This window comes from Haliotis rubra, unplaced genomic scaffold, assembly GCF_003918875.1.
Source record: "Haliotis rubra isolate DU_JTF1 unplaced genomic scaffold, ASM391887v1 Scf23, whole genome shotgun sequence".
NCBI lineage: Eukaryota > Metazoa > Mollusca > Gastropoda > Lepetellida > Haliotidae > Haliotis > Haliotis rubra.
In genome coordinates this window covers 3,729,981-3,749,705 of record NW_025766336.1, presented here as the reverse complement: position 1 = coordinate 3,749,705, position 19,725 = coordinate 3,729,981, and the positions used below count along the sequence as shown (strand labels likewise).

Genomic DNA, 19,725 nt, shown 5'->3' with positions numbered 1-19,725 from the left:
AGTCTTATGAATAATACAATTTTTTTGTAGAACAGAAAACAGGTAGGGGTCTATAAACAAAGAGATTTAGTGTTAACTGAAAGAAATGTGTTTCTTATGCTATTAATGTCCGAGTCTGACAGGGCATCTCAAAGACAGAAGTCATTATCAGTTATATATGTATTAAGTGAACAAACCAATGGTTTCCTGAATGGGGAGCAGCTCAAAGTTGATATACTTTGTCTGAAAAATGTGTGTATTATAAGAGCAGTATGTCCTAATAATTGTGAAAATAATTTATCAAATGTATCCATGCATATCACGAAAAAGGATTGCAGAGGTGATTTGAGTTTTGACAGTTATGTAAAATATAACTCTTAATATGTAAAACCATTTTTGATATGGTCCCTCACAATGATAAAGATAAGTACAAAAGTGTGTTCTCTACGTAGAAATATATGTTGAAATGTGTTATTCTCATCTATGATAAACCTATCAGCGGATGTTGAACCCCAGACTAATGCACCCACATCAAGTTCAGGACAACATAACCTATTCTTTCCTTCAAGAACAAGTGTTTTTGATGCACTACTTAAAGAGACACTCTCAATCTTAGGCATATTTGTGGATGCTTATGACAGGGAGCCTTACGGGATTTGCCTTGATGTCATGCATAGGTTTAGACTGATGAGAAAATATAATGGGATCTATTAATTTCTGACTTGTGTAGTATTTAGAGTTGTAATTTTTAGGAAGACTACGGAACCATGACTTTTAGGTACTTGTAGACATGTTGTGATGTCATATTAGAGACATTCTTGTAATGGTGTGTATGGTTGTAATTAGCTGATTCAATGTTCTTATTAACTTATTGATTAACTGGTGTAAAATCTTTAAACATGGCCTAGAATTAGATTATGATGAACCAGCAAGTCAGATCTGCTTTTAGAACATATCAAAGGTGTAATTAAGTGCTGGATAAAACATCTTAGGAAATGTTTCAAAGAAAAAGGTTCGTAGCAGTTTTCTCAATGAAACTTAACAAATCCATCTATATTGTTGACTATTTTTAGATCAAAAGGTTATGTCAATCAATGGATTGAATATATTTTATGTTACATTATATAAGTAATACAAATTTGGGCATTGGTTTCACTGATTTTGTAATTCTTTATGCAGAGTTGCATCCCTTAGATTTGCCAGGATGTGCTGTTTGTGCATTCAGATCTTAAACTATCCTAAAGTATTAACCATGTATGATGAGCTTTACTTTGGACCTTCATGAACATTTAGTGCCATCATTTTGTTACGGTGATTCATAACCACATCCTCATGATACAGTGAGATACATAGCATGGATTCAGATTTGCAGAGATTGGCTATGATGATGGGAATTGTGTTGCTATTATTCTCAAACTGAGCAGAATTATCAGGATATAACAAAGTGTTTAATTCTGCAAACATTATCATCATTAAGTTTAATGTGTAAAAGAAATTCATGTGTTTCATTTTTGGAATTTGATTAAGTTTTCTTCATATCTCCTGCTGTGGCTTTATCCAAATTAGAATTAATAAAAGTTACAAGTTATTTCATTAATCTGCAAAACTATAAGTCTCGGTGGTAGTGGACACCCTGACCACTATGATTATTCTTGTTGCACTAAAGAGGCATTTGAAATATAGTTTCATTATGTCTATAGCTATTGTGCTGCTTTAAAAGTTACAGTGTTTTGTTTGTGTTCAAAGCCTCTGCAGTATTGCCTCTTTGTTGTGTTTGCGATTACACGAGAGATAAATAATTCGCTGAGGTTGTTTACCCTGATACCTGAAACCATTTTGGCGAAAATAGCTGCCATGTATTGGTGATTAGATGATAATGTCAGAATCTGTCGTAACATTTTCCAACAGACCAGTCTATTTTCAAGATTATATTCTCCTGCTACAAGCAATTATTGTACACTTTTGTTCAGAGGGTGTTCTGTCTACTTGTGACAGGGGAAAAAGCTTGGTTACAGTGTATTGACTGTTTCTGTTCACTCCATATTTCTAAAAACTGAGACATGTTTTTGTTGTGCAAGGATCTTGTGACAGATGGGAACAGGATGGTCCTTGTTTTTTTTCTGTGTGATGAAGTGTCTAGTGTTTACTCATCTGTATATACAACCTGTATTTCACTTGGCTTGTATGCTCCTTGGGTTCATTGAACTTTGAAAACACTGGAGAGAACACCTCCAGCAGTTTTTAGTGTGTTGTTCTGTCAGTGTTCATTCAAGTTGTAATCATTCTCCATTTAAAGAGAAGTTAGAAATAGAGGGATGTTTCAGTTGGAAATTAGTGAGTGAGTGAGTGAGTGAGTTCAGTTTTATGCAGCTATCAGTATTATTCCAGATATATGGCAGCAGTCTGTAAATAATCGAGTCTGGGCCAGACAGTCCAGTGATCAACAGCATGAGCATTGTTCTAGCAGTTAGGATACGATGACATGTGTCAATCAAGTCAGCGAGCCTGATCACCTGATCCCTTTAGACGCCTCTTACGGGTTACTGAAGATGAATTCTAACCCGGATCTTTATGAGTGAAAATTAGTAATTTTGATGTCACATTACTGTATGTCTGCTCTGCATCCCTGCTGAAATGTTTCTGGCAAAGATTGTCTGTCATAGATTTTTCTATATATACTGAGGGAGAAAATATAAGGGATCACATGAAAGCACAAGTGTTCCTTATTTTTTTCCAGGTTTCTGCACAAGTTGTATGATACAAAGCTTGTGAAGAAACCTGGGAATAAAATAAATGAACGCTTGTGCTTTCTTGTGATCTCTTATTTTTTCCCTTCAGTATATCTTGAACTGAGGACAGACCCATGGTTCAAGTATTAATGTCTTAGTAACTAATGTGTACAAAACTGATCCTGTACTGGATGATCCTGTTGACACTTCAGTGGAAACACCAACATCTGAGAGACAAGATTATCTTCATTCTTCCACCATTATGCATAAGCTGCCTTGAACAAGTGCAATCTTGTTGAGTTTCTGTTCTGCTAAATTGTTACTGTATCACTGTATCAATTCTGTATCTGAAGGACTATAGATTTTTAACATTTTCTCATAGAAAACACTATAAGAGGACTGAGTGACTAAAATTCTTCTTCATGAAGTGTCCTCTAACTTCTGTGTGGACAATGGATCCTGTTTTCACATTCAGCTCTGTACTGGTCTTGATGGAACAGAGTGGCTCTCTATCGGTACATGCTGATACTGAAGATGTTCTGCTAATGCTGATACACAGTGAATCATCCCTACTGAACAATCAATATATACCATTGTTTAACATTTCTATGGTGTAAAACAACATTCACTCCCTGGACAAACATCTGGAATGATTTCCACTTCTGGTGAGAAGATTGTGGCATGTGAACAACATTGAGCAGATTGGAAGGTGTGAAAGGACTAATGGGAGGGACCCCAGACGAGGCTGAAGGTGCCAAGATTCCTCCCAGACTGGAATGTGGTACAAGCAAACAGTGGTGGTCACCTAGATACTTCTCACAGGTCCATTTTGCCGTAGATCACTGGGCAGCTTCAGAATAGGATGAGTCAATGGAGATCATCTTGTTGTGATTGTCATAGGATAATTGACACTGACCTTAATAGCAACTTCACATTCAGGTGCTAGAGTCAAATTTCAGGATAGGTTGGTTAGTGAACACCTAGTGTGATAGTGAACCATTCACATGATTTTCATTACCAATTTGCTTTCCCAGCAGTTTCAGTTTCAATTGATAATATCAGTGAGTGAGTTTAGTTTTACGCCACACTCAGCAATATTCCAGCTATATGGCAGTGGTCTGTAAATAATCGAGTCTGGACCAGACAATCCAGTGATCAACAGCATGAGCATCAATCTGCGTAATTGGGAACCAATGACATGTGTCAACCAAATCAGCGAGCCTCGTTAGTCACCTCTTATGACAAGCATGGATTACTGAAGATGAATTCTAACCGGATCTTCACTGAGTTGATAATATCAACTCAGTATTCTTTGGTAATGATGTTTCATAGTTTGCTTGCGCAAGCTGGTTCAGACATGCTGTGTCATGGTGACTTATTAAAACCATCCACAAGTAACATTCTATTGCCAGAGATCAAACGGTGTCTTTAAAGATGAATTATAGATGGTTGGAAATGTTGGTCAGTGGGCGCTAAAATGGCAGAAACAGTAATGTTGCTGAACAGAAGTCGGTCAATAAATCTTATCTTCAAGTATGAGTGGGCCATCAGCAGATATACAAAAGAAAGTTATGATCAGATGATTATGGAGACAGGCAGAATGCTTATGTATTTTATCATTGTGCCATACAGCGTCTACTAGGAATGTAACAAATTTAAACAATCTTGTGTTAACAACATTTCATCATGGTACAACATCTGTGTTTACCATGTTTACCTTTTGCCGTAATTTGTTAAGGAGTATATCTAAATATACTTACCCTAAACAGCATGTGAATGCCTCTTATTTCGCATTCTATTAAAAGAAAAACAATCCCCAAACAAATGAAGTGTTTGTGTGTTCTTTGTAACTGTTGGAGCACAGATTGACAGTTTCCCCTAAAACTACATCTTCTCGTCTGACTATCAGCTCCCTCTAGTGGCACTACTGACACACCTGGGCGTCTGCCACACATATTGGAACAGAAGTGCATAAACTGTCTGCTGCTGATTGCCTCACAGGATCAAGGGCCTTACCCCTTGCTGTCATGTTCAAAAGCAGTTTGCACAGACAAATATATCAGCAGCATGAGGTAATGTTTTGAGTCAACAATTACACAGATAGTGACAGAATTGCATGTCTGAACATGCATTAAGTGAGTGAGTATGGATTTATGCCACTTTCAGCAATATCATAATATTTTAGTGAGAGCAGAAATGGGCACACATAGTACCCATATTGGAAACTGAAGTTTGGTATGACAAGCGAATGCTTTAACCATTAGGCTACCCCACCACCCTCTGAACATGCAGATCCTGTTAGGGAGATATTGTACAGTAGATAGTAATATGTATCTGGTTGCATCACTCATTGGTGTGTAGCTGATATCACTGGCTATGTTATCTGACAATATGATAATGGCTGTTTCAATACATCCCTCCATTCATTGAGTTTATATGAGGATCAGTTGTTAAACTGACACATCAACATAACCACAGGTAGTGTAAATTTAATTACATGTATATACAAATGGGTCAAGTATTATAATCTGCTGATAGAAAGGAATGAGGAAATGTTATGAACGGTAGCATGCAGGCAGTAATAGTTTCAGTCTGATATGAACAGAATAAAGTTGAAAATGGAAGCATAAAAGGAAGCAATGTGGAAACAGTTGAAGCATGAAAGGAAAAAGGAAGCTGTATGGATGAATTACCAGATGGATGAATTGAAATTATGTCAAAGGGGACATAACCCAACAAGATAGTTATTCTGTCGATGGTTATTGCTTCAGAAACACCCTTCATGTTTGTTGGGGCTTGGTAGTTATGGATCTCCTGTTCCTTGTTCTCTGAATCATCTATATCTCCATAGCCTCTTATGAGATGACCCTATGTCCTCAACAGTTTGAGGCCATCAGTCCATCACCCAGACGTAAAGAGAGGAAGGTTGACTTGAGAGTGCAGTGACACCATGAAGGTGCTGTCAGATGGCTTGCTGATCAGTGGTCATGGTCTTGTGTTAAAAGCATGCCTGACAACCTACATTTTAAGATGATAGGAGTGAAGTATTGTAGACATGATGTGAGAGTAAAACCTTCTTCAGAAATACAGATCTGACATCCATAGATTGTGGTAAACATCTGAAATAAAGGCATAAATCCAAGGTCATGGTTGGCTTCAACAGTTTCAACATTTTACACATCTGACGATACTGGATCTTGTCAGTCCTGAAACAAAACTTCTGGACAATTATATTTTGTAACAATTCTAGTGAAACACCGATAGGCCAGACCAATTTTATTTCTTGTTTTATGGATCTGCCTGTCACATTTTTTCAAGAATAAGAAAAAAAATAAAAATTAATTTTCCCTGCTCAAAAAATAAAATCCTAATGTTTTTCTTGGCCAAAAATGTAAACTTACCCAAAAAGGTTTTTTTTAGATTTTTTTTTTGCCCCATATACACTTCATAAATTGCCAAAAGTAAAATACTTTGAGTATTTAGAACAAATATTACTTTGACTGGTGATTTTATTTGTTTATTTTTTTTCCCCTCCTGCCGCTAGGTTTTCTGGGGACAAAAATCCATAAAACAAGAAATGAAATTGGTCTGGCCTTATGTTGAAGTTGAATAGTCCTGTGGAAATGCTCCAAGTTATCTCATGGTTTTACACAAAATAACGACCAAAAGAGTAAATGCAGAGACCAAGATGTTTCTTCGAGACAGCCATAAGTTTAACACATCTCAGCCACACAATGTTTCACTGTACTTTGTATAAAAAAGCGGTTCTGATTAAACACTCACCTGTTAGTAAATTACCCTCAATCATGTAGGGCTGATGTGATTACAATCAGTATGGGAGTAAATAAGCCTTGAACATTATTTCACTGTGTCAGGTTTGTGTGAATTGATGACTCTTTTAAGAGTTTACTTAAGGAACCCTGAACCAATCGTCTGAAAATAGTACTTTTTTTATGTCATGCCTAGTGCACCATGGTATATGAACCCAGAAAATCTATTTAACAAGTAATTCGGTTGGTCTAGCCTTATCACAGAATACTTTCAGTCTCATGTCTAAAGAATTGAAAAGGTTTTGTATCACATTACCGGTTTTATGGAATTTTGGCAATAGCGGCATAAATTAGTGATCCCCTCTTACGACCTCCTGTAATTCTATGACATGTTTATTTTGTAATGCCGTATAAGCAGCTAAGAATGTCATAAATCGTAATCTAAGACGGGATAAAGCGTTCCAGGAAGACGCTTCCTCCGTCGTTATGTACACTAACATTCTTTTTGATATGCCAGAAGAATTCTGCCATATGCTCCAAGAAAATCAGGGATTTCATTTTCTAATCAGCGAGTTGGAATGGATTCAGATAGTTTCCAAATACTAGAGACCTTCCGTGTGTTAGCCATGGAATGTCTTTGTTGAGAAGAGGCTCTGCAGCAACACATTGGCCAGATATGTAGGTAGACACCCTTGCAGCTATTTTGCCTTAAACATGTACCTGATGACTGTTTTTTCCTTTCATATATGATGTTCAAACATAGAAGATTGTCTCATCAACCAGGTATTCCCAATGTATTTAGTAGGAATGTATCCTTGCTGTACTGGGGAATTTAAGTGTGTTTATTCAGCTCAGATTGATATTTTTCTTGTCACTGATATTTCATTCTTTGCATACCAAAATTAACAGATGCCATGAGTACTGTATTTTGATATGAGAATATGTTAGATTTTTAAATTTATTAATTTGATGATTTAATAATGAAGGAAAAGGATTACCATTATACTCTCATGACTGTCTGTCACTTTACAAGTAGCTTCACCAACACTCCCCATCACCTGCAACTTCACCAACTCTCCCCATCACCTGCAACTTCACATCAACTCTCCCCATCACCTGCAACTACCCGACTCTCCCCATCACCTACAACTACACCGCTCTCCCATCACCTGCAACTAAACCAGTCTCCATGATGTCCTACACACATTTACTCTCTTCCACAGCTTCCCCTCATATATACTCATGTTTTTCAACTTGATGACTGGTGTAACTCTATGAACCCTGTTCATTTTGAACTCAGTTTATCTGAAAGTCTTCCTATATGGATGAGTACTGTGAAATTTCTGTATGTTTACACAAAGGATCAAGCATGGTCAAGAAGGGGGCTGTATTTTGTGACTTGGCAATTTGCAATTTGTTTCTCTGTATCATTAAGTGCATGTGTTAGAATAGCACCAACACAGTATGGGAAATTTAGAAGTTATATCAAATGATGATGTGGGCTTGAAATATCATTTCCTGAATCTGAAGCTGGAGTGACGTAGATAGTGTAAATAGCAACAAGTGTTGCATGATTCTGTAAGTAAGTTCCACGTTATCTGATGCATGGCTGACATGGACTGACCTGTAGGCGCTCAGCCCAAGTGGACTTTTCCTTGCGGTGCCTTTGTCATAGATACTGGTTTCCTGTGATTCATGTCTTGTGCCTCTATGATACATATTGTGTGCCCTGAGTGCATAATTAGCCATATTGTTGGAGGAAAAACAAACGAGTTGATAGGTTCAGCCAGGCATTCTGATGTATAACTATGGACATGATACAGGCTACATTGTAGTAAACAGAGACAGCTTTGGTCATAGAGGCTACATTGTAGTAAACAGAGCCAGCATTGGTCATAGAGGCTACATTGTGGTAAACAGAGACAGCTTTGGTCATAGAGGCTACATTGTAGTAAACAGAGCCAGCATGGTCATAGAGGCTACATTGTAGTAAAAGAGACAGCTTCTTTGAGTGGCATGTTAGAAGTTGGGAAGTACAATATAGAACAAACTTTATGGATAACAACTTCTTTTTATTTGTGAATGCGACGTTTCGATACAGATTCTTGTACCGTTGTCAAGCATAATGGAACATGGAGAAGGGGGAAGTGTATATATACTGGATGTAACAATGTAACAAAGAAAACAACATAATTAACATAATTGGCTAGGCAGAAAGTTGATGAAGCCAGAGAGTAGACAAAGGACAGGCGTGGAAGCCAATGATGTACAAATAATAATGAGATGTTTATACAGCAGAGTTTATACAGTAGATTGGGCTTGGTGGATGAGTGCATCATAAGCGAATGGAATGAAGTATCCTTGGTCTCGGTTGATGGTGGGCTTTTGGCGTTTGATGTGGATGGCTTCGGTGAGAGACAGCATTGGTCATAGAGGCTACATTGTAGTAAACAGAGACAGCTTTGGTCATAGAGGCTACATTGTGGTAAACAGAGATAGCTTTGGTCATATAGGCTACATTGTAGTAAACAGAGACAGCTTTGGTCATAGAGGCTACATTGTAGTAAACAGAGACAGCATGGTCATAGAGGCTACATTGTAGTAAACAGACAGCTTTGGTCATAGAGGCTACATTGTAGTAAACAGAGAAAGCTATGGTCATAGAGGTTACATTGTAGTAAACAGAGACAGCTTTGGTCATAGAGGCTACATTGTAGTAAACAGAGAAAGCTATGGTCATAGAGGCTACATTGTAGTAAACAGAGAAAGCTATGGTCATAGAGGCTACATTGTAGTAAACAGAGACAGCTATGGTCATATAGGCTACATTGTAGTAAACAGAGACAGCTTTGGTCATAGAGGCTACATTGTAGTAAACAGAGACAGCTTTGGTCATAGAGGCTACATTGTAGTAAACAGAGACAGCTATGGTCATAGAGGCTACATTGTAGTAAACAGAGACAGCTATGGTCATAGAGGCTACATTGTAGTAAACAGAGACAGCTTTGGTCATAGAGGCTACATTGTAGTAAACAGAGACAGCTTTGGTCATAGAGGCTACATTGTAGTAAACAGAGACAGCTTTGGTCATAGAGGCTACATTGTAGTAAACAGAGACAGCTTTGGTCATAGAGGCTACATTGTAGTAAACAGAAACAGCTATGGTCATAGAGGCTACATTGTAGTAAACAGAGACAGCTTTGGTCATAGAGGCTACATTGTAGTAAACAGAGAAAGCTATGGTCATACAGGCTACATTGTAGTAAACAGAGAAAGCTATGGTCATATAGGCTACATTGTAGTAAACAGAGACAGCTTTGGTCATAGAGGCTACATTGTAGTAAACAGAAACAGCTTTGGTCATAGAGGCTACATTGTAGTAAACAGAGACAGCATGGTCATATAGGCTACATTGTAGTAAACAGAGAAAGCTATGGTCATACAGGCTACATTGTAGTAAAAAGAGACAGCTTTGATCATACAGGCTACATTGTAGTAAACAGAGACAGCATGGTCATAGAGGCTACATTGTAGTAAACAGAGACAGCTATGGTCATAGAGGCTACATTGTAGTAAACAGAGACAGCTATGGTCATATAGGCTACATTGTAGTAAACAGAGACAGCTTTGGTCATAGAGGCTACATTGTAGTATACAGAGATAGAGCTAATGTCATAGAGGCTACATTGTAAACAGAGATAGAGCTAATGCCATAGAGGCTACATTGTAGACAGAGAGCTAATGCCATAGAGGCTTAATTGTAAACAGAGATAGAGCTAATACCATAGAGGCTACGTTGTAAACAGAGATAGAGCTAATCCCATAGATGCTACATTGTAAACAGAGATAGAGCTAATGCCATAGAGGCTACATTGTAAACAGAGATAGAGCTAATGCCATAGAGGCTACATTGCAGTAAACAGAGATAGAGCTAATGCAATAGATGCTACATTGTAAACAGAGATAGAGCTAATGTCATAGATGCTACATTGTAAACAGAGATAGAGCTAATGTCATAGAGGCTACATTGCAGTAAACAGAGATAGAGCTTTTGTTGTACTATATTAAACATAGGCTTAAGACACTGCCTCAGTAAATATAGACCTTGTTAGTCCTGTTTAAGGGAACTTTCTTGGGCATCAGTTGTTGGTCTGCAGTCATCCAGATGATGTTTATGAAAACTTAGCAAAACAAGCTGATCAGTCCCAGTGACAGTAATTACCTACTTAGGGACAAAACTCTCGCTTGTAAATATCCCATCTGTCTTTGAAAGAACAGGAGTAAATGTTTGTGTGTATTTCTAGAAGAACTGTTAATGTATATGGGCTCATTCTGTCAAAGAAAACAAGATGTAACCTTGACAGTAAACAGACATTTTCTTGTGGACCGATTCAGTTTTAAATCAGAAGTTTACTGAAAGAACACTGTTTTCATGCCCTAATACATTCATTGCAATGAGGGATTCTGCAATTTTTCTGACAGTTTGTCTGAGAAAAGAGGACTTCTCATGGATATGGTCTAGACTAACGCTTAGTCTCTAAATATATATAATTTTGACAGAAATATATAATCCCTTATAAAAATGAAAAGGAGCCCCTGAGATGAGATCAGAACCTGAATCTGATTAAATCTACACTTGTCATTTATTGCTTTAGCGTTGCAGAAAGAGCTGGCGGAATTGAAAATAATGCAGTTCAGGGACTGTGAGACAGTTAGGGTATGGTGCTGAATTCATAAGAAGAAAGTTAGGACATTGTTATACAGGGGCACAGTCCTCTTTTAACCTTTAATGTCTGGCCATTAACTGGGTGTTGAAACCATGCCACTGCATGTGCCATCTTGTTGAGATCATCGTGGCAGTTTTTATGGCAATAACTGGTCCTAGTTTATGGTTTACCATTGAAAGTTAATGAAGGTTGTTGAATGCAAGGTTTACAGTAATGCTGAATGGTAGGAGATACCGCCACTGACGATGCTTCATGGGAAGAGAAAGCCTTAGTGTTGTATAGAAATAAGCTTGACACTGATTCTGGTGATAATCATACAGGTGTGAAATGTGCCTTGTGTTGTTAGTTAATGGACAGTTACACAAGGATCATATTCAACATGTGTAGTGTATACATCATAAATAAATAAATAAGTTGTTATCCATAAAGATGGTAATGTATGATGGATTATTAATATGTGTTGAAATGGTGATGGACAGAAAGATTGACTGATTGATTGTTGTTTAATACCACTCTCAGCAATATTCCAACTGTATGGTGGCACTCTGTAAATAATCGTGTCTGAACCAGACAATCCAGTGATCAACAGCATGAGATACGCGTAATTTGGATACGGTGACATGTGTCAACCAAGTCAGCGAGTTTGACGACCTGATCCCGTTAGTTGCCATCTAACAACAACATGGGCTGCTGAAGACCAGTTATAACCAGTTATAACCCGGATCTTCATGGGTTGGACAGAAGGAATAATACTGGATATATCCATTATTAATATACTCAGTTGGGTTTCCAGATTCAAGTATATATTCCTAACAACCTATGCTAGTTGTGAGAGTCAACTTCTTGGATCAGATAGCAGATACTGTCACTTGGTTTTGATATTGCGAGATATTTTATTGTTCATAATATCAACCTCTGTATTTCCTGGTTGATTGTTTACAGGACACCAACATTTGTGTTCCTGAGCGCAACATTAAAACTATTATTTGTATTTTGTAATAAAGCTGTCTGGATTCTGTCAACAATGATGTAGTGCCTGAAAGTATATGTGCTTTGGATGGCGCTTTTATCAATATTCCAACAATATCACGGACATTAGAAATGGGCTTCACACATTGTACCCATGTGGGGAATCAAACCCGTGTCTTCAGCGTGATGAGCAAATGCTTTAACTACTAGGCTATCCCACCCCAGTGTTCACTTGAAAGCCATATGAATCATTCAGGTCTTACGCTCCAATTGGTAGGTCCTGTCTTAACATAACAGTAACACACCCACGTATAAACAGCCAATCACACAAAGCTGTCATAAAAAAACAATACAATATGTAATACCCAACCACAAAATAGGATTCTTTGTGTCTGCAGATAGTGAGATATAATCTTATGTTGATACACATGAGTTCATAAAGACAGATCCTATCTTGGTATAACAGTAAACAGGGTTTTATGAGCCATTATGCATAACATGATAATAAAATGTCAAAAGCCTCTAACCTGAATCCATATATAAAAATTTGATAAGACAGGGCACAAAGAAAATACCTGTTTTATGCTTAAATAAATTTGATTTTGATACACAACATCAATGAATTAATATTGTCTCCATCTTAACTCCCGATCTATGTCATGTACCATTATGATATGCCTAAAGAAGATGGATGTTCTTCTTGCTGTATCCTGTATTATTAACACAAGGTGCTTGGGATTGCTCAACAATGCAAAATACACCCTAATGATCTAGGAGGCGCCACTTAGGATAACGATCTTTGTGTTATCAGGACAGACGCAAAATGCAAAAACGTGAAGCCATGTGGAAACATGGCCTTGATGGTGGAGTCACGCCTCTCATTTTCGAGAGTGAGGTTATCACAGACCCTGGGTGTTGCCTGGAGCTAAAATTAAAGAGCTTTGGATTTTGTTTTGAATTTTATTGTAAAGTGAACATTTATGGCCTGTAAAAGCAGAATGTGTTATTTGTCCAAATTTTTATTCATGAATCGTTATGGCAGATATATTGCATATAGATGTGCTGGAAATCCATGTGAGGCATCATGTTTAGCCCTTCATGGGGACAGTGGGTAGCCAATAAGTAGTTTGCTGAAGTCCTGCAGTCCCAGTTTGATTCCCTGTATGGTAAAGAAAGGGACTACACACATCAACACGATATGCCAGGCTCTAGGATTGAACATCAGTAGCTCCTGCACTGATATGGTTTAACTGGTGCTAATACTTCCCAATAAACTTATTCTAGTCAATCATATTTGATTCTTGGTTTCTAAGTACTGCAGTTTCTGACACATTCAACCATTGTCCCAACATTGGGTATCTTGTTTATTTGACTGATTACCTTATTCCTTTCATTATAGTGAAATATGGGGTTCCCTCTACTTGAAGTGGTGTCAGACTTTCTTGGATCATGATGATGTTATGTCTCACTCATGCTATTTGTGATGGTTGTATTTTAATGTTGTATTTAACTGTGGTATAAGATTCATGGCTTTGTAGAACTATTGTTTATTGTCGTACTGTCTGTGTTTAGATTCATGATTGTATTGAATCATGGCTTATGCTTCATGGTTGTATCGAATCATGGTTTATGATTCATGGTTGTATCGAATCATGGTTTATGATTCATGGTTTATGATTCATGGTTGTATCGAATCATGGTTTATGACCATGGTCATACTGAACTGCAGCGTATATTAATGGTTGTTCAGAACAACAGTTTTTAATCATGGTTGCATGGAACGTTTATTAGTAGTATCATTATGCTTTCAGGTTCTGCATGGAATTTTGATGATGACACAGATTCTACGGCCTCATCAGAGACAGTAACAACCGGCTCTGACGACCCTTCAACATCGCGCACACCACAACTGTACTACACAACACCCCCGAGAGCCGTAAGTCTCTTATAGCATCATAGCTACCATACATTCAAATCCCAGTAGTCAACCAATATCAAACCATGGCAGTTACTGATGAACTCTTTGTGTATCATTAGTAACTGCCTGGCTGCACTGAGTGTGTGTTCTAACCCGTATGGTGGACTGATGATTATGGCTTCAGTGAAATGTGAGTGAGTTTAGTTTTACGTCGCACTCAGCAATATTCCAGCTATATGGCGGCAGTCTGTAAATAATCGAGTCTGGACCAGACAGTCCAGTGATCAACATCATGAGCATTGATCTATGCAACTGGAATGCCATGACATCTTCAGTGAAATGTAGAGTGACGAATTTCTCCATGCAAACAGTTTCAATACCAATATGATTTGATGTTGCTCCTCTTGCTGCTCCTCCTGCTCCTCCTGCTCCTGCTCCTCCTGCTGCTCCTGCTGCTGCTGGTTGTCTCATGAAAAAGAGACAGCTGGTGCATGACTTTGTTGGACTTCATATGATAGAGCTGTAATTGTATTCTTTGTCATGATGAAAATTTCAACGTGTTACCAAGGTTAGGATGTAATGCAAGGTATTTGGAAAATGGACGCTGTCATATGAAACAGATGTATTTACGTTAAGCAGAGAGACTCATAGTCTAAACAAGGAATGTTAAGAAAATTGTGTCATTTGGACTAACAATAGGTTGTGAATGTTTGTAAATACTTTCAGAAATAGTGCTTGCTGCTTTTGTACTTTCTGTTTACTGAGGTGTTTTATGGACATTTTAACAGATTAATGTTTCTGGTTGTTTAATGGGCACACCACTGTCTTATAAATACATCAGGGGCGGTGGGGTAGCCTAGTGGTTAAAGCACTGGCTCGTCATGCCGAAGACCCAGGTTCGATTCCCCACCTGGGCACAATGTGTGAAGACCATTTCTGGTGTCCCCTGCCATGATATTGCTGGAATATTGCTGGAATAAAACATACTCACTCACTCTAAATACATCATCTTTATTTAATAAGAGTCTGATGAACATGGCTGGCCTTATCATCTTTTACTGCCACTGTATTCAGCAGCTAAGTTATTGAATAATAACGTCATGCTGCACGAAGTCATGACAATCTTCCCCATACTATCCTTAACTTGTCAAAGGTACGCCCTGGGTTTCAGCAAGGTGGTAAATACCTGCAATCTGCATCACTTGGAGCTTCCCTCCCACCCCAGCCTGACATTTCATGGTATAACAGTAAGGCAGTGTTAAACCATACTCACCTGATCCTCTATCAATGTAACACTGGGATGTCCTCTATACAGGGTAGTGCTCATAGGTTTCACCAAGGTGATATAACATGTTGAAGGCATTTATCATCCAACACTGTGTTCAACAGGAGATATCGCTTGTGTGAGATCATATGATATCTCCTAGGAGATATTGTTTTGAAGTAGATTTTGTACAATGCCATGACAATGCTATGACATCATCAACTTGATGACATCACAATGCTATGACATCACTGAACTGCAAGTCTAATGGTAGTACAGTGTTGAGATGTACATTTTTCATTGAAAGCCTTGGATATTTGTTACTTTATCAACTCGTGTTGATATAATTGATATCAGTAGACACTTGGGTGAGATTCTCTATGTATCACTACAGGCTTTCCTCATACTGAAACAAAATGCTGTTCTAAGTGGTGTTAAACATGACTGACTGACTCTCCGTCTCCCTCATGTTCTCACTCACTCACTCACTCTCGCTCTCACTCTCTCACTCACTCACTCACTCTCAGTCAGCAGGGTAGAACTTTATGGAATTCAACTTGTAATAAGATCTTTCTATATTTCCTGTTCACATTTCTATTCATTTCATTTTAACTAAAGTTCAAGGTAACAATTTAAATTAATTTCATTCAACAATCCTTTACATTATTAGTCCAGTTGCTGACTTATTGAATGAGATACTTATCCATTCATTGCCTTAGTTTCCAGGTGTGTCACTTAATGTCATATATGTCTCACGAGATATTGACCAGGTAAACAAACCTGAGTCATCTGAGTGACTTGCCACCTATCTGCTCTTTGAAACAATCCCTCTTTACTCTAGAAGAGCCTCGAAACTGTCAATATTGCCCTCATTCTTTCAGATAAGACGTTCATTTCTGTCACTCATACCATTAGCCAGGACTGGTGCACAAGCTGGTTGGTTGATATTGTTAGTGACTGCCGTTATGGGTGCCCCTTCACCTTTCGTGGGGGAGCAGGTTTTGGCACGTTAATTAGCCTTTCGTTGTTCCTTGCATACTGATCTGGGATAACACCCGAGACCTGACCCACTCTCCCACACTCGGTCATAGACGGCCTCGTTGTACCTGTGTATAGGTACATTGCATTAACCAACCTGCGTTCAACAGGTAGATTTGCATTCTTTGGCTTGAGAATCTAACTTGTGATGTGAGAATGTTGTCTTTGATCTGACATGTGGACATGAAATGTTTCATGATGGAAGTCAATATGGAGTTATTCATACCTGTACCTACCTGTACCTACCTGAAACCAGGAACTACTAAGAAGCACTCAGGTCTTTCAAGATATTCCATGTGATCCTTGTGTAAAACTGACCACTAACATAACAAGAGTACCATCATAGTCTGTTACTTGACTCAACTTACAAAAAGCAGCTATTTTACACAACCACACCTGGTTTAACTTCCTATGCTGTGTTTTTGTGAATGACTGTATTGTCAGTGACCACTGTGGATACTGACCACTGGAATCTACAATGAAAGGTGGGTGTCTATATTTTATCACACGTTTTGGAGTAGATGTTACCATAAGATTTTTTCTGTTATAACACCTGTCATTATAAATGGTCAAACAAAATCAATCTATTATTTTTCATTTACTGATGGGCCAGTGTAATTGAGATTTTTCTTGGTCAACAAGGCAAGGAGAAAAACAATTCCCAAAATATGTTGTGACTGGTTGATGTGAAGTCATCGCAAAAACTGTAAACAAAAGAATATTTAAAAACCTGTGATTAAACATATTATTTACATAATGGTATGAGGTGCATATATTAAACAATAAAAAAAAACTGACCTGACCATTTAAAATTATAGGAAAATAAACTGACCTGACCATCTACCATTAGCAATGTGGTTTCATCTGTCACACTTAATCCCCTACTGTAAACCACCCAAGAGTCTCAACATACTAATCTGATATCATTTTACTGTATGACATATTTTATTACCCTTGAAAGGATATCTATTTTCAACATGCATTTTAATTTACCCATCAGCATCACTCACATACATGTGTGCATAGTGACTCCCTTCAATTACAATGGTGATTTAAGGTAAAGTATGTGCTCAGGCTAAGCAAGTCCACATGATATCTGACGTCACGCTTGTAAACAGACAGTAAGTTGGTTAGGTTACGTGATACTGTTCCATAACATCCAGCTATTCTTCTTCCCTGCTAACTTAAAACACACATGTCAAACCAGCACAAATTCATTAAGGTTGCATGTGTTTGGGCTTAGCTACAAAAATCTTCCAGTTTGGAAATGAAGATTGGAATTACCTGAGGAGCAAGATGAGGTACCCCAGGTGGGGTTCCCCCCAAAATACAATTTTAGAAATAAAAAGTTCTTTTTAACTTTTTTTTTAACAAACGCTGAGGTTTATATGTGAATACAGATCTATGAGAAATGAGGATTTTTTGTGACATTAATCCTCTTGATTGTAGAGGTGAAATATTGAAACGGGACACATTTTCTGTACTCATTTGATATAACTGTATAATTGATCCTCTTAGTTAGCATGTTACCTTATTGCATCCAGTGAAATGACATTGATCACTATAATTATACATGCTAGACAGTGTCATGTACTACTGACACTTATTAGAACCACTAGAACCAGTTTTGATGATCTTTTTGAAGTAGGGATTAATACTTCTTAAGTGATTGAAGCTTTGGGAATTTCTTTTCAAAGACATGTAAGTAAGCTAAGGTTTTAGATGACTGCATTCTAAAATCTTTGATCTCTGTGGGTGCCCATGTGCATCCTCTAAAAACATAAAACACCCGATGAAACCCAATAGGCCATGAAATAATCAGTCTTCAGGCTAATATTATTAGATATTTGAGAAATGCATTACAAGTACTTATGATGTTGTTTCATTTGGGAACATGTGTAACCATCATTGGGTACTTTCGAGGTGTAGACAAACAAGTTACAGATAGGTTTGGGAATTGACTTCACCTGAAAACATGTCTGTAAATATGATCAGGAGCTTGTTATGATAGAGAAGAAACTGACATGAGGTGCTATTAATTTTGTAAACACACTTGGCCAATTGGCATGGATGTTCCAATTGCTTGCCTTACATCTTGAACAGGGACAGAGGTTATAAACTGACACTAAAACCAAACCTAGAAGATCAGAGAGAATGTGTGTGGATCAGACTGTGTAGATGTTAGGGAACTGAGTAAGACCCACGTGCAACTAATAATGATGTCTTCATCTTGTAAGGCTCCCCAGCCTGTTGGTGGAAGCGCCAACTCAGGCCCCTTCCATTACAGATAATTTTATTAGCTTCATAGCTATCTGTAAACCTTGACAAAACAGCACAGGTAGCCTGGCTTCCGAGGCAGCACTAGGGAGGTGATATGTTTGGTGTCAAGAGTGGGATAACTTGGCCGTCTGCTCCACTGTCGTCTGCTCTCTGGTGATCTTCTGCTCATGTGCGTCATCTGTGACATGGTTGGGCCTCTATAATGCTCTTCATCTGCACTTCCCTGTACTGGACTAGCCACTTAATGAGATGGAGATTAGGTGTCACACTGACAAGTAAGACATAATGGCCTACTAATACTAGGGATTAGCCCCTCAACACTGATTGATGGTGTATCATCCTAGTAACAAAATGTTGCATCAAATCTATGCTAATGGTACAAATTTGAAAAAATATTTCCTTCTTTTGGGTTGTGTTTTGTGGTAGTCTTTGTTTGATACTTTTGTTTATTAAGGAAACCATTATTGAGAATATTCAATGTGAATACATTTCATGTTGGTATTAAGATATGCATTGCCAGAAATTGTTCTCTGCAGAATCAAGGTTGCTGCTAATTGTCACTACATTGTATTACATCAACAAATAATTATGAATATAAATGGACACAGATGGTATCTCCTGATAATGGAATAATGTCAAGAGTGCTTGACCAATTTAACCATTCGCTATGTAGACCCTGTCTTATCAGCTTGTTGTAACAGTTTTGTGTGCACAAAAGCATGTGTTAGTGCCAGATATGCAGTGCTGTGATAGATAGCACCTCTGGAGGTTGTTGTCTTATCTGCTTACAATCTGTGTGGTGGGGGGCAAAGGGCTGCGGTTCCTTGTACTACTGTTTGAAAAGACTGCGTGGAACGACTGTGTGGAAGGACAAGCAGATTAGAGTAATGCACCCAGTAACCTCTGAGTTGTAGATCATTATAAAATCAGGACAGAAGTTTGGTTTGTGTGACTGGCTTGTTTTGTTTGTTGTTTAACGTCACACTCGGCAATATGCCAGCTGTATGATGGCAGTCTGTAAATAATCTGAGTCTAGACCACACAATCCTGT

The 19,725-nt window shown here is 38.0% G+C and overlaps 1 protein-coding gene across 1 annotated transcript in view; it reads left to right on the top strand.

The window, feature by feature from the left end:
- Positions 1-19,725, top strand: part of LOC124278019 (ankyrin repeat and fibronectin type-III domain-containing protein 1-like) — a 182,884-nt gene that overhangs the window by 116,473 nt on the left and 46,686 nt on the right. The window contains 1 exon segment of the mRNA XM_046713754.1: positions 13,986-14,110. Within this exon segment, the coding sequence (XP_046569710.1) occupies positions 13,986-14,110 (125 nt within the window).